We start from the raw sequence: 16,533 nt of genomic DNA on the forward strand, positions 1-16,533 counted from the left end.
TCGTTTCAAATAAATTGACTGCCTCAGCAGAAAAGATTAATAAAAGCCAAAATTCTTTAGCAAACTGACAAAAATAACTTCATTGTTCTGCAAGGCGATTAATGCTTGACTGTCAGAAACATGGAAATAAAATAAGATCTGAAACTAACAACATTTTAGGCCTTCATAATTATGTGAATGTATTTTAATTCACTTGATAGCTCCAGGCCACAGAAATCTGTTTTGTTTTCATTTTACTGGAGAGCAGTGAACAAACAGGAAACAGCAAAATCACTAAACGTAAACACGGGTCACGTGGAGACTACCCACCTTCCCACTATAATTCAGACCGCTCTGTGCATCTTCCCCAGATCTACGATATTTCCAAACACCAGACCCAGACACCCCGGTTCTCCCCCCTCCCCCTCCCCCCCACCACTGGCCCCAAGATCCGCGCCTGCTGTGCACGCGTGAATCTGGCAGCTTGGACGCACCAGTAAAATTTTTTTCAGGTAGCATTTGGCTGCTTACTGCTACTGCTTATACACCTGACAGTCACACTTCTGTAGCCAGAAGCGGGAGAATGTACTACTCATATGTGACTCAACTGTGTATGCGTATGAGCCCGCTCTCAACTGTTCGAAAGACTCTAATGTAAACAGTTGTAATGTCACGCTCATCAGGGGCAATTTGTTGTTATGAAGTATTTCATAGTCTTCCTAAAGGCTTTGACACATTTTGCTGTTGGCAGACACTTGTATGAGCACTGTGTTTTGATTATGTATGTGGCACATTTCCTTTGGAAATGAAGTTTTATTTTCATTTTTCTCTCTCGTTCACATTTTATTGCTTCAGTATTATTCTGCAGTAGCGGGATACAGTAATATCCTTTCTTAGATTCTCGGTTCAACCAGCCAAAATTACAAAAATTTAACTGAAAACTAAAATAATGAAAAATTCCTGGAATTCTAAAAAATTCCCAGGTTTTCCCAGTTTTCTCCCAGACGAAAAAATTACCGGGTTTTTCCCAGATCTCCCCGGGCATATACACCCTGACAAATCTTGAAATATGGAAACACCATAAATCGTATATCATTTATGACATTGACAAAATTGCAAGGAAAATGGTCATAAAGTATTGTGCCATCCACCATATCATTGCCATTTCAACACAAAGGAATTCGTTTGGGCTCAGGAGAAATCTGAATGTTGCAGACAGAAATAAAAATTTGAATTTAAAAGGTATTGAATTTGTAATGTGTACGAGGCATTGGGCAGTATTACTCCCATAAAGGAATCGTAATGAGAAGTTGCACAGGAACACAGAGTGGAAGAGTTAGTAAAAGGTTAGGGGATTATAGCAGCAGCAGCAGCAGCAGCAGCAGCAGCAGGAGTACAGTAAAGACAGTGATGATGAAACAGGAGATGTTGATCTTGAATGCACACACACTGAAGACTGTGGTGTCTACTCTCTTCCATAAGATGCAGGCAACAGGTGCAGCTATGCATTTAAATACATACTGAAACATTAAAATCTTTTCTTTACCTCACAATATATTTCCAAACCTTTTCTTTTTAATTATGAAGACAAGAGTGTTTTGATCCTCGAGATTATTAATGTTTTTTCACATTTCAGTAGTTTGGCACTGCAATGGCTCTAAAATCTTCTGGTGTGATGGTCGTAATCATGTAATCTACATGGTTTAACAGCAAACAGCCATGTAGAAGCACAGGCAAAAGAGACAATGGCTGCCCCAGACCTTCTTTCAGTGGCCCAACTGTAGCACTTCAGACTGATTCACCAATAGCATCGGCTCACGGAGCTGTGCACAAACTCAAACTTTACCAAGTTACTCTAGTGCACTGACTGACCAATGCACATACTTTAGCTTGGCATTAGTACTGCAACTGCCCATGATGAAGATAATCCTGAAATGCCCTTTTATCTGATGAAGCATGGCTGCATTTATCGGAGTATGTGAACAAGCAGAACATTCGGCATTGGAATTCTGAAGCTGTAAGTGAAAAGTGTCCAAACTCTGACATTCCATAGTTTACTTCTCACTATACTATTTAATGCAAAATATTGAAATTTTATGAACTTGCCTTATTTCTCAAACTCTTTCACACATGCAAACAATTCTGGCAAGTAAAACTCTTTCATATATTTCTTACTTAGGGTGGAAAACATTCTACTAAAATGTTACATAGAAGTTACTGGGTTTTAAAATCTGCTGTAGGTTAGATAATGGTTTCATTCATTCACTACTACAACAACATTATTTCACTACTTTCTTTTATAAGCCTATATTATACTTACTTCTTTATTTGGCCAGGCATAGAAACTTTAGCTGACTCCAAATTCCTGACTTGTCCACTGCGAACACTGAAATACATAAATAAATACTATATAACTTTATGTCATATCAATTGTTGCATGTAAGTATTTTTTTCCAATATATGTGATATGAAACAAAGACTTAACATTCACAGAGAATAACAAACCATAGCTACGGGATGTGTGTGTGTGTGTGTGTGTGTGTGTGTGTGTGTGTGTGTGTGTGTGTAAGGAAATGATTATCATAGCTACGACAATATAAAAAAATTTCTTAATGAAAATATTGTCGCAAAAGAAGCTGAGTAGCACCTTTACTGTGGTGTAGCGGATATGATACTAAACTGTTGCATGGAGGGTCATGAGTTCAAAACTCACCTGGACTGCACAATTTTAATTTGTATATTCAGTTCGAGTAGATTCTATAAGTATCCCAAATGTCCTCATTGTACTGGAATGCTCTGTAGCTGTATATATACTGTATGCGTTCTGGCCGGAGGCAGTTCGCTCCGCACTCCTGTATATGCATGTTTTGAATAAACTTTCATTAAGTGAAGTTAGTGTTTGTCATTCATCTACTTACACCTTCCTCTAAGTGACATTATTCTGGTGAAGGCGCCGGGTATTGGAACCTGTTATACCGCACATTACTGACGACACAGTGGCTCCCATCAGCCAACGACAGAGCCGCCGTTTACGTGGCGAGAAACCCTAGTTCGTGCCATATTCAACAGATTGCAATCCATCAGAGACAGAAGAAGAAGAAGAAGAGGATGTTACGATGACAGCAACTGTGTGCCACTACATGAGACATCGTTCCGGGTTCTCTGGTGACGATGGCCAAGATCCAAGCAAGTGGCTCAAGGTGTATGAGCGTATAGCCAAATTTAACACATGGGATGACACCGTGTGTTTGGCTAATGTATTTTTCTACTTGGAGGGCACTGCCAAGCAATGGTATGAGAACAACGAGGAGAAGCTCACAAGCTGGAAAGTATTCCTGGCGGAAATGCGCAAGTATTTCGGCGACACGCAACAACAAAAGTGCAAGGCTGAAGATAGATTAAAGTGGAGGGCACAACCTCTAGGAGAAACTACAGCATCCTACATTCAAGATGTCTTGGAGCTGTGAAAAATAGTGTATCCTAGAACGAAGGAGGAAGATAAGGTTGCACATCTCACGAAGGGTGTTGCTTAGGACATGTATCAAGCCCTACTCCTGAAGGTGGTTTCAACAGCAGATGACTTCATAAGATGGTGCCAGTATATCGAGACAATGCATAAAAAAAAAAAAATAATAAAATAAAATAAAATAAAATTTGGCGCAAGAAGATTGAACGGCTTCCAAAAGTTATATCGATGTCTGTGATGGAGGAAGGAACTGATTTCACAAGTGTTCTTCGTCAGATAGTGAGAGAGGAAGTTCAGAAGGCATTTGGATTGCACGGTGAGCAAAAAACTCAGACGTTTCAAGAGGTCATAAGGGAGGAAGTGGAACAAACATTGAATCAAATCTCTCGTCCTTCATTTCCCTTTAAAACGTTGAAAAAGTCGAGACCAAGGCGAAGTTATGTTCCTACAATGCCGCATGAGGAACCTGTTTGGGCACCAATGAAGACTGACGTCTGGAGGACCCAGGATAATCAACCAGTATGTTTCCACTGCGGACGACTGGGACATGTGGTGCGCTATTGTCTAGAAAGGCAGCAGATATTTGATGACTACCACGCCAGAAGACAGCGGACCGATCTTAGCCGACGCCAACTCCGGGACGACCAAGATGAACAAAAAGATGTGGGTGCAGGATGACGTAGGTCACCATCAACACAAGCTAGCCGCTGGAGAGGACGCTCCCAAACATGCCAATCAAGGTCTCTATTGCCGTTTAGAAGCTCCAGCCAATCACCTAGCCACCGCAACCTGGAAAACTAAAGGGTGCGACCTTTCTTGGAGGTGAGGCCGTCGAAGAGAAAAATCTTCCGCCGTCGATCACTACAAAAATGATAGGAAACTACGTTGATATCCTCATGGATGGGCAACCAGCCCAAGCTCTTGTGGACTCTGGAGCACCATATTCAGTCATTTCAGAGAAGTAGCATCGCCACTTGCAGAAAGCCGTATTCGTCGACAACAAAACATCTCTGCTGAAGGTGGCTAATGGGAAATATATAAAATGTACACAAAGATTCGTGTGGGTATAAGTGGCGATACACAGCCCTTAGAATTAATCGTCATTCTCGGATGGGACTTTTTTAAAGCTCGTCAGGCAATTATAGATTGTGGTCGCTCGAAGATTATGCTAGATGAGATGAGATACTGTGGATAGGAAGATGTGCATCCAAGTGTGTGGAGACTACGTGTGCTCCTCCAGATGTTAGTCTTCCTTGGTCCTGCAGTCAGCACTAAAAAAGGTAACTGTAACATATCATGCCATACAGCAACCCATGGATCTTGTCGTGGAATGTAAGAGAAGCATACCACTGAAGAATAACTTAGTCATCCCAGCCTCCGTCATCTCATTTAAGAATGGATTTGCTGAATTGTGGATAGTTAAATGTCGCTGAGAACCGCAGATCCTTCCAAGACACACGTGCGTAGCAAACACTGAGCCGTTAATTGAAGAACAGCTGGGCGTCATAGAAACCTCCCATGCCAAGTCTGTGGGCAAAATTAGTGCTACCACTACGAGACAAGATCTTCTAGCTCGACTATCTAACTAAGGAACAACAGAAGAAGCTACTTGCCGTTCTTCAAGAGTTCTCTGAATGCTTCAATAAACAGGTGAAGAACAAATTAGACAAATCGATGGTGAAGCACCGAATTAGCCCTGGAAACCATCAGCCAATAAGCCAGAGAGCATACCATGTGTCAGCAACGCAATGTCGAATAATTCATGACGAGTTAGAGAAAGTGATGAAGAATGACATCATTCAGCCTTTGCAGAACCCATGGTCGTCACCAGCACTCCTCTTTAGGAAGAAGGATGGCAGTTGCCGCTTTTGTGTTTATTACAGGAAGCTTAGTAAGGTAACTAAAAAGAATGTTTACCATCTTCCACGAATCGATGATACACTAGATTGCTTGAAGGGGGCTAAGTTTTTCTCAATCATGGACATGTACTCAGGATACTGGTAAACCAAAGTAGATGAAGCTGATCGTGAGGAAACTGCATTCATCACCCCTGAGGGCCTGTATGAATTTAAGGGAATGCCGTTTGGTTTGTGTAATGCACCAGCAACTTTTGAACGGATGATAGATAATCTTCTAAGTCACCTGAAGTGTACGATGTGTCCTTGTTATTTAGATGGCATTATAGTGTTCGCAGAGACATTTGATGAATACATAAAAAGACTGAGGGCCGTTCTTAAGTGTCTCCAACAAGCCAGACTGAAACTTAATCTAAGAAAGTGTCTCTTTGGAGCAAAAGAAATCTAAATACTTGGACACCTTGTGTCAAACGAAGGTGTGCGGCCAGACCCAGAAAAGGTGAGATCTATAACAGAATTTCCTATTCCTAAAAGTATTAGAGGTGTGAGAAGCTTCCTCAGATTATGTTCTTATTACTGATGTTTTATCAAAGACTTTTGTATCAAAGCCTGGCCACTCCAAGAGTTGTAAAAGCCGATGCTAAATTTATCTGGGGTGGTGCTCAACAAGATTCTTTCGATGTGCTGCAAAATGTTCTGACTGACCGACCTTGTACATGGTTTGTATGATGAGAGAGCACCTACAGAACTACACGCAGATACCAGTGGGTATGGGATCGGTGCTGATCTGGTACAAATTTCAGATGGAAAAGAGAAGGTTATAGCCTATGCTTCTAGGACACTTACAAAAGCTGAGAGAAACTACTCAACTACAGAAAGAGAATGTCTTGCTGTGATCTGGGTCATATGCTAATTTCGACAGTATCTTTATGGAAGGCCATTCACAATTGTTACAGACCATCATTCACTTTGTTGGATGACAGGACTTAAGGATCCAACAGGACGACTCACCAGGTGGGCACTACGTCTTCAAGAGTATAACATTACCATAGTGTACAGAAGTGGAAGAAAACACCAAGATGCCGACTGTCTCTCAAGAAACCCTGTGCAAGACCATCAAGACTTTGATGAAGATCGTGACTGTCACGCTGCACTCCAAGATCTCTCTGCTGAGCAGAAGGAGGATGCCAAGATATCTCAAATTATGTTCACCTTAAGTCTGTCAGAGGATGTGAAAGGACAATTTAAGGTAGTTAATGGATTACTTCACAGGAAAAACTTTGATCCATTTGGAAAGAGAGGGCTACCAGTGATTCTTAAACACATGCGCTTAGATGTTCTACAGAAATTCTATGACACACCTGACGCCAGACATTTAGGATTTATTCAGACATACGATAGAATCCGCAAGAGATTTTTCTGGCCAGGTTTATTTAGGAGTGTCCGCCACTATATGTTGCACTGTCAAGAGTGCCAGAGGAGAAAGGCAGTTCCTCAGAAACCACGTGGCCGACTCATACCAATTCCACCAGCCGAAATGCCTTTCCAGCATGTTGGGATTGACCTCCTCGGACAATTTCCAACGTCTGCTAGTGGCAATAGAATGGTTATTGTTTGCGCTGATTATCTGACATGCAATGCCATTACAAAAGCCGTGAAAACAGCCGAAGCATCTGAGGTAGCCAAATTCATTGTGGAAGACATTGTATTAAAACACGGTGCCCCAAGGTCGTTGATTACGGATCGAGGGAAAGTTTTTCAATCGAATCTTGTGACAGAGATAAACCATCAGTCCAACATTACTCATCATATGACGACTGCCTACCATCCGAAAACTAACGGGCTAACTGAACACCTTAATAAGACCTTGGCCAGCATGCTATCAATGTTCATCAATGTTGAGCAGAGCAACTGGGACGAAGTGCTACCTTTCGTGATGTGTTCCTTCAACACTGCCAAACAAGACACCACAGGATTTACGCCATTTTTTCTGGTGCACTGGCGTGAGGCGACTACGACGGTGGACACTGTGTTTCCATTACATCCTGATGACGTGGACAACGACTACATCGGCCAGGTGTTAACCAGAGTTGAGCTTGGCACTTAGCTCAACTCTACATGCTGCAGGCTCAAGAAAACAATTGCCGAAGGTATAACGCGAGCTACCGCCCTGTTGTCTACCAGCCTCGTGACCTCATCTGGATCTTCACTCCTGTATGGAAGGTTGGTCTCTCTGAGAAGTTCCTCAAGCGCTACTTTGGACCTTATAAGGTTGTAATACAGTTGTCTGATTTCACCTATGATGTTGAAGATTTCGACCCCAACATAAGACGATGAAAGATCAGAGATACGGTCCACATCCTTTGAATGAAGCCCCACAAGGATCCTGCAACCCAGGGTAAATTTGAAGCTCCTGCAACAGGCAACAAGCGGAAAGGTGATGAAGAGTGTAGCAGCAAAGGAAGTTCTAAGAGGATCACCACCAGGGTGAACATCAGTCATTGGGAGTCGGAGTATGCAGGACCGATGACTCTGTCCCAGACTATGAGAACGTAACACTGAGACGCTGTTCTCTTAAGGAGGGAGCAATGTTGCAGAAGAAGCCGAGTAGCACCATCACTGGTGTACCGGTTATGATACTAAACTGTTGCAGGGAGGGTTGCGAGTTCAAAACTCACCTGGGCTGTACAATTTTATTTTCTATATTTGGTTCGAGTACATTCTAGAAGTATCCACAAATGTCAAGAATCAGTGTACTGGACTGTTCTGTAGCTGTACATATACTGTATGTGTCCTGGTCGGAGGCAGTTCACTCCATGCTCTTGTATGTGTAAGTGCTGAATAAACCTTCGTTAAGTGAAGTCATTCATATAATTACACCTCCTTCTACATGACAATATTATTTAAAATCACGGATAGAGCTGAAATAATGAATGTTTCCAAATTGGTGAATTATTAATTTTGGACAGTGTGGCTGAAGAAGAAAGAACATTTTGTGAGACACTGAGTAACATTATACACTGGAAACAATTAACTCTGAAAACATGATTTATTATCTTCAAAAAAAAGTTTATGTTATTTAACCTGATGACCTAAATAGCCTATTTCACGTCACATCAATTATGGCATCACATTACATAACAAACACATTACTGTCTGATGTTAATCACACACACACACACACACACACACACACACACACACACACACACACACAGAGAGAGAGAGAGAGAGAGAGAGAGAGAGAGAGAGAGAGAGATGGAACCCCCTGAGTGTGAGGTCATAAGTTCGAATCACCATGTTCATCAGAAGGGTGACAGAAAATGAGTGTCCAGGAGGTGCAGAGATCAACCTTCAATGGGATGTATGTATTACACTTCACAAAATGGAAATCAACAACATTCAAGAAATGTTCAACATAGACCACTAACTTACACCATGAAAACCGCATGAAAAATGGTGTGTCAGTGATCACAAAGATTTGCACCTTCAAGATCAAAGGTGAACTTCTTGGGAGTTACAAACCATGCAGGATGTTCAGCTACGTTTCCACTCTTAAAGAATGCATGTACACTCATAGTGGTGTAACATGGTAATGAGAACTGATTGACTGTGATGGCATAAAACCAAATGCGAAACAGTCTGTCATTGAAATCATTATGAAACTGGATATCCTGGAAGGCGGAGCTGCAGATAGTGCGATAATGTGTTTTAGAGGCATGGTAGAGAACAAACATACTGAGGCTGAATTTGTCCAGTGGTTCCAGGTAGTATCACTTACAATGTCACAAATTTTTCAGGAGGGATAGTTTGTTCTAAAAACGTATCATTTTTACACGCAGACCAGGAATCAAGCAAAAGCAAATTATTTTGACCAGCTACTGGCCAAAAACAGTGATCATACCACAGTTTTAGTTCTCTTACACCAATTTTCCAATTCTTGCTTGTTGTGACATAAATATTCCTTCTGAAGATCACGCACATGTGAAAGAATTTTAGGAGGCAGAGCACCTCCAACTTCTTGTAGCACAATCACTAATAACTTTCCAGCCAATTTACCATCCAGATTAACAATTGGCATAATTGTCTACAAATGTGTTAAGGCATTGATGTTAGTCGATTTTCACACAACTGTCTTGGTACCTCTAATTTACAGAGCTTCTTTCACATGCGTTTGCTCTTCAAATCTCCATTGGTCAGAGTAAAACACAAATTCCTTACTGAATGATGGGATAAGTTTGTTTATCCATCTACAAATTTTCAGGCCAATTCTGCAGTTTGGTGTGCATCATTAAGTTAATGCTTTGTTTGAAATTTCATTATCTTACGTTTTCCAGTTATGTAGTATTGTTTCAAGTTATGCAAACATCCACTGTTTCCCCTGAAATAACTAATCTATGTTGCATGCAGCATGACATAGTAGGTCACTGTCGTGCAAATCCTTCAAACTGAATCAAGCATCCTTGAAATTCGCAAACACCAGTTTTTGTAACAGGTGCACCTTGTTCTCTCTTGAATATCTGTAGTTTTTCTGATGAGCTACACTGTTATATTGCTGCACACTTATTGAATATCTATTCACAATTTTATTTGTTTATTATTTTTACTATGCTACGGATAATCCTCCATATATATAATTATGTTTAGTACCAGCTCCTTGGACGATTGTCCTTTACTATGTTTCACTGTAGACGGGATTTGTGGCTCCCTGTCCAGCAATGATGATGCACTGCCTGCCGTTGGATAAGCAGCTGCAGCAGCAAGTCGTATACTCCTAGCTCACTCATTTGTTACATAGTTTAATTCTTAATTTCTTTGCGTGTTTTTGGTACTTGCATTGTTTGATACATAAATTTCGGGCGTATTATAGTATTTGAGAGTTGTAGCATCGCGTTTTAGTACCTGAATAGTGTAAATTCGCGTAGTCGTTTGTCTTCTGTTTTGGTTTTGAACGGCCAGTGTCGGTTGGTCACAGTCAGTGTGCTCCCTGCCGCCGTTGGATAAGCAGCTGCAGCAGCAAGTCTTATACTCCTAGCTCACTCATTTTGTTACATAGTTTAATTCTTAATTTCTTTGCGTGTTTTTGGTACTTGCATTGTTTAATTCATAAATTTCGGGCGTATTTTAGTATTTGAGATTTGTAGCATCGCGTTTTAGTACCTGAACAGTGTAAAATCGCGTAGTCTCATTCCGCTGTCGAGCAGTGTGTCAGCAGTGCGCAAGTAGCAGCATTACTGCATTTACTAGGCAATCTTGTATTTTAATAACCGTTTAAATTTTGTCGATTTGTTTGCGCTCTCTGTAGATTAGTTCAGACGTTCTTTGCAAAACAGATTTTAGCATGGATAGGGACTGCAACTGCTGTGTTCGGATGCAGGCTGAGTTGGCATCCCTTCGCTCCCAGCTTCAGGCAGTGTTGGCTTCGGTCACACAGCTTGAGGCTGTTGTCAATGGGCATCACTGTGGGGGTCCGGATGGGGGTTTGTCGGGGACGGCCAGCTCGTCCCACGCATCCCCCGATCAGACTAAGACTGTGGTTGCCCGGGATACTGCCTGCATTGAGGCTGATCCCTCACCTGTGGTAGAGTAGGAGGTCGTCTCAAGGTGTGGCAGGGGGCGAAAGACATTCCGGAGGGCTGAACGGAAGGCCTCTCCAGTTTGTCTGACGAACCGGTTTCAGGCTCTGTCTCAGGCTGATACTGATCTTCGGCCGGATGTGGCTGCTTGTTCTGTTCCAGAGGTTGCCCCTCAGTCTGCAAGATCCGGGCGGTCGCAGAGGGTGGGAGCTCCAACGTCAGGCGCGTAATGGGGTCCCTTAGGGATATGGCAGCAAGAGAGGGGAAGAAAAGCAATGTGCATACTGGGGGGGGGAGTCATTCCAGATGTGGAAAGGGTCCTTCTGGATGCCATGAAGGGTACAGGGTGCACCCATCTGCAGGTGGTCGCTCATGTCGGCACCAATGATGTGTGTCGCTATGGATCGGAGGAAATCCTCTCTGGCTTCTGGCGGCTATCTGATTTGGTGAAGACTGCCAGTCTCGCTAGCGGGATGAAAGCAGAGCTCACCATCTGCAGCATCGTCGACAGGACTGACTGCGGACCTTTGGTACAGAGCCGAGTGGAGGGTCTGAATCAGAGGCTGAGACGGTTCTGCGACCATGTGGGCTGCAGATTCCTCGACTTGCGCCATAGGGTGGTGGGGTTTCGGGTTCCGCTGGATAGGTCAGGAGTCCACTACACGCAACAAGCGGCTACACGGGTAGCAGGGGTTGTGTGGTGTGGGCTGGGCGGTTCTTTAGGTTAGATGGCCTTGGGCAAGTACAGAAAGGGCAACAGCCTCAACGGGTGCGGGGCAAAGTCAGGACATGCGGGGACCAAGCAGCAATCGGTATTGTAATTGTCAACTGTCGAAGCTGCGTTGGTAAAGTACCGGAACTTCAAGCGCTGGTAGAAAGCACCGAAGCTGAAATCGTTATAGGTACAGTAAGCTGGCTTAAGCCAGAGATAAATTCTGCCGAAATTTTTACAAAGGTACAGACGGTGTTTAGGAAGGATAGATTGCATGCAACCGGTGGTGGAGTGTTCGTCGCTGTTAGTAGTAGTATATCCTGTAGTGAAGTAGAAGTGGGTAGTTCCTGTGAATTATTATGGGTGGAGGTTACACTCAACAACCGAGCTAGGTTAATAATTGGCTCCTTTTACCGACCTCCCGACTCGGCAGCGTTAGTGGCAGAACAACTGAGAGAAAATTTGGAATACATTTCACATAAATTTCCTCAGCATGTTATAGTCTTAGGTGGAGATTTCAATTTACCAGATATAGACTGGGACACTCAGATGTTTAGGACGGGTGGTAGGGACAGAGCATCGAGTGACATTATACTGAGTGCACTATCCGAAAATTACCGCGAGCAATTAAACAGAGAACCGACTCGTGGAGATAACATCTTGGACCTACTGATAACAAACAGACCCGAACTTTTCGACTCTGTAAGTGCAGAACAGGGAATCAGTGATCACAAGGCCGTTGCAGCATCCCTGAATATGGAAGTTAATAGGAATATAAAAAAAGGGAGGAAGGTTTATCTGTTTAGCAAGAGTAATAGAAGGCAGATTTCAGACTACCTAACAGATCAAAACGAAAATTTCTGTTCCGACACTGACAATGTTGAGTGTTTATGGAAAAAGTTCAAGGCAATCGTAAAATGCGTTTTAGACAGGCACGTGCCGAGTAAAACTGTGAGGGACGGGAAAAACCCACCGTGGTACAACAACGAAGTTAGGAAACTACTGCGAAAGCAAAGAGAGCTTCACTCAAAGTTTAAACGCAGCCAAAACCTCTCAGACAAACAGAAGCTAAGCGATGTCAAAGTTAGCGTAAAGAGGGCTATGCGAGAAGCGTTCAGTGAATTTGAAAGTAAAATTCTATGTACCGACTTGACAGAAAATCCTAGGAAGTTCTGGTCTTACGTTAAATCAGTAAGTGGCTCAAAACAGCATATCCAGACACTCCGGGATGATGATGGCATTGAAACAGAGGATGACATGCGTAAAGCTGAAATACTAAACACCTTTTTCCAAAGCTGTTTCACAGAGGAAGACCGCACTGCAGTTCCTTCTCTAAATCCTCGCACAAACGAAAAAATGGCTGACATCGAAATAAGTGCCCAAGGAATAGAAAAGCAACTGGAATCACTCAACAGAGGAAAGTCCACTGGACCTGACGGGATACGAATTCGATTCTACACAGAGTACGTGAAAGAACTTGCCCCCCTTCTAACAGCCGTGTACTGCAAGTCTCTAGAGGAACGGAGGGTTCCAAATGATTGGAAAAGAGCACAGGTAGTCCCAGTCTTCAAGAAGGGTCGTCGAGCAGATGCGCAAAACTATAGACCTATATCTCTGACGTCGATCTGTTGTAGAATTTTACAACATGTTTTTTGCTCGAGTATCATGTCGTTTTTGGAAACCCAGAATCTACTATGTAGGAATCAACATGGATTCCGGAAACAGCGATCGTGTGAGACCCAACTCGCGTTATTTGTTCATGAGACCCAGAAAATATTAGATACAGGCTCCCAGATAGATGCTATTTTTCTCGACTTCCGGAAGGCATTCGATACAGTTCCGCACTGTCGCCTGATAAACAAAGTAAGAGCCTACGGAATATCAGACCAGCTGTGTGGCTGGATTGAAGAGTTTTTAGCAAACAGAACACAGCATGTTGTTATCAATGGAGAGGCGTCTACAGACGTTAAAGTAACCTCTGGCGTGCCACAGGGGAGTGTTATGGGACCATTGCTTTTCACAATATATGTAAATGACCTAGTAGATAGTGTCGGAAGTTCCATGCGGCTTTTCGCGGATGATGCTGTAGTATACAGAGAAGTTGAAGCATTAGAAAATTGTAGCGAAATGCAAGAAGATCTGCAGCGGATAGGCACTTGGTGCAGGGAGTGGCAACTGTCCCTTAACATAGACAAATGTAATGTATTGGGAATACATAGAAAGAAGGATCCTTTATTGTATGATTATATGATAGCGGAACAAACACTGGTAGCAGTTACTTCTGTAAAATATCTGGGAGTATGCGTGCGGAACGATTTGAAGTGGAATGATCATATAAAATTAATTGTTGGTAAGGCGGGTACCAGGTTGAGATTCATTGGGAGAGTGCTTAGAAAATGTAGTCCATCAACAAAGGAGGTGGCTTACAAAACACTCGTTCGACCTATACCTGAGTATTGCTCATCAGTGTGGTATCTGTACCAGATCGGGTTGACGGAGGAGATAGAGAAGATCCAAAGAAGAGCGGCGCGTTTCGTCACAGGGTTATTTGGTAACCGTGATAGCGCTACGGAGATGTTTAATAAACTCAAGTGGCAGACTCTGCAAGAGAGGCGCTCTGCATCGCGGTGTAGCTTGCTCGCCAGGTTTCGAGAGGGTGCGTTTCTGGATGAGGTATCGAATATATTGCTTCCCCCTACTTATACCTCCCGAGGAGATCACGAATGTAAAATTAGAGAGATTAGAGCGCGCACGGAGGCTTTCAGACAGTCGTTCTTCCCGCGAACCATACGCAACTGGAACAGGAAAGGGAGGTCATGACAGTGGCACGTAAAGTGCCCTCTGCCACACACCGTTGGGTGGCTTGCGGAGTATAAATGTAGATGTAGATGTATATGGCTCCACACCTGTCTCAATATCACTTTCACTTGTTAAGCATCATCATCATCATCATCATCATCATCGTACTCCTCATGTACATTGTCCACACAATCAGGTGTATACAGCACCACACATTCCACTGACTCATCTTGCAGAAATGCTAATATTTCATCTGCCATTTCTTTCTCTCTTTGTGAAATTCCTTGGGTTCCTTTCTGACCAAATGTCAAATTTGGCAACTGTTGTTGTACATATAATGCAATGTTTGCTTTGATTATCGTTGCTATTGCTCCGCTTTGTATCAACACCACTAGCACTGTAGCACTGTTGTGAGTTACTAGTCAACTAAGCAGTTCAACTATGCTCGAAAGCCTCATGCTATGCTCACCATTTGATATATCCAGTGCCGACTACTGTTGCCATTTGCAGCCAATACTGTGGTTGCATGGTAGACAACATGGGGGAGGGGGGGGGGAGGGCGCACCATATGCTGAAAACATCATTGGCCGTCAACCTAGCACTCAAGGGGTTCCTTGTCAATAGAATCAACCGTTCATAAGAAAGTAAGTCATTTGTTTATCAAACTGAGTAGGACAATATAAACTAATTGTGCCCTGAAGTGAGCACACACCAAACAAAATGGATCCATAAGAGAGTAATATTGTTGACAACAACAGTTTAACCATGGATTAAGTTTCTCATTTTATACACGTGGCAGAAGGAATCTGATAACTTGCAAAACTATTTCCCATTAAAATGTTCGGTGATGCCTTGTAAAATTACTTGAATGGCTAAATTCAAAGGTAAAATATGGCAATTTTAGTAGAATATATGTTGCTAATTACATTTTTAGGCTTCTTCAGCAACATAAAAACACTCAAAACAAAATTAATTAGATGCTAATAAGACACCCACATACGCAACAATTGAGAATGAAGGATATGTCTCTTGTACACAGTATTTAACTGATATTCTTTATTTACTACTAAGCCCCTTAATTGAAGATAGCATACATATTTTTGCCAGCTGAAAGTTTTGAGCACTTACCTGTATTCGACAGCTTGTTCTATTGATTTGAACCCAGTGGGGCGGCTACGTAAGAAACTCTGCATACTTGTAAGAGCATCCATAGCAGTCCCTTCAACAACATCTATTACCACTAGTCCACAAAGTGATGGTATTAAATCAGCAGCAGCAACATGAACTGCAATTGCCCCACCCATGCTGTGTCCAATCAAAATTACTGGGGGAGCATCAGTGCCATACAGCATGCTTATAGTATCTCCAACATCACTAAAAAATAAAATAAGAACACTCAAAAAACAATATCATCGCTCACGAAAATTATAGCTGGTGACTGTAAGACATTACTCAAGATTCAAATTTAATACTGTCTGTAGATGTAATAGTCGAAATTGGAATGGCACTTCAAATATTTATGACGACTCATTTCTTTGGAAAATTAGAAAAGTGAGAACTGGGTACAAGCTTTAATGAAAAGTGCTACTACTGTTCCTCTGTAAAAATCTTACTATCATCCTATGTCAAAACTGTTTACAAAATATTTTTCTCATTTAGCAATTCTTTTTAGCTAACTTCATGAGGAAGATTTAGAAAGCTACAAAACTTTTTGTTTAATGAACCTACCTTGCCATTGTCTTAGCAGACAGGTCCTCATCATCTGTTGTTTCACTGTCACCATGGCCCCTCAGGTCAATAGCCAGAACTCGGCACGCAACCAAATTTGTCACCGATGCCTATGAACATTGAGACTTTGACACTATCATATAAATTAATTGTGCAACAGTTGTAGATTGGAGAATTTACTTACTGAAAAGACTGCCCAAGTAAGTGCAGAGAATCCTCCACCATGTAATAAAACCAAAGCAGGACCACTGTCACCTCGCTTATACACACGAAATGTGTTTTCTCGAATATGCACATCTTCATATTCACTGAAATATTTATTCCATTTTGTGGGAGCGTAATCACGTTTACTGCCCACTGCAAGGCGCCTTCTGTAAAACAATAACACATGTTTAAATTATTTAATGCTACCAGCAG

General features: G+C 42.3%; 1 protein-coding gene across 8 annotated transcripts in view; it reads right to left on the minus strand.

Moving 5' to 3' along the window:
* The window catches only part of LOC126248615 (protein phosphatase methylesterase 1), a 102,284-nt gene that overhangs the window by 55,222 nt on the left and 30,529 nt on the right, over window positions 1-16,533 (minus strand). For all 8 annotated transcript variants that reach the window (XR_007545513.1, XR_007545515.1, XR_007545514.1 and 5 more), the window contains exons 2-5: window positions 16,301-16,487; window positions 16,117-16,226; window positions 15,517-15,762; window positions 2,300-2,365 (exon numbers count right to left, since the gene is read on the minus strand). Coding sequence is in view for 5 of the 8 variants with exons in the window: in XM_049949769.1 (XP_049805726.1) it covers window positions 2,300-2,365; window positions 15,517-15,762; window positions 16,117-16,226; window positions 16,301-16,487 (609 nt within the window). In the remaining 3 variants the exon portion in view is untranslated. The remainder of the gene's footprint in view (window positions 1-2,299; window positions 2,366-15,516; window positions 15,763-16,116; window positions 16,227-16,300; window positions 16,488-16,533) is intronic.

Source organism: Schistocerca nitens, chromosome 3, assembly GCF_023898315.1.
Source record: "Schistocerca nitens isolate TAMUIC-IGC-003100 chromosome 3, iqSchNite1.1, whole genome shotgun sequence".
NCBI classification, from domain to species: Eukaryota; Metazoa; Arthropoda; class Insecta; order Orthoptera; family Acrididae; genus Schistocerca; species Schistocerca nitens.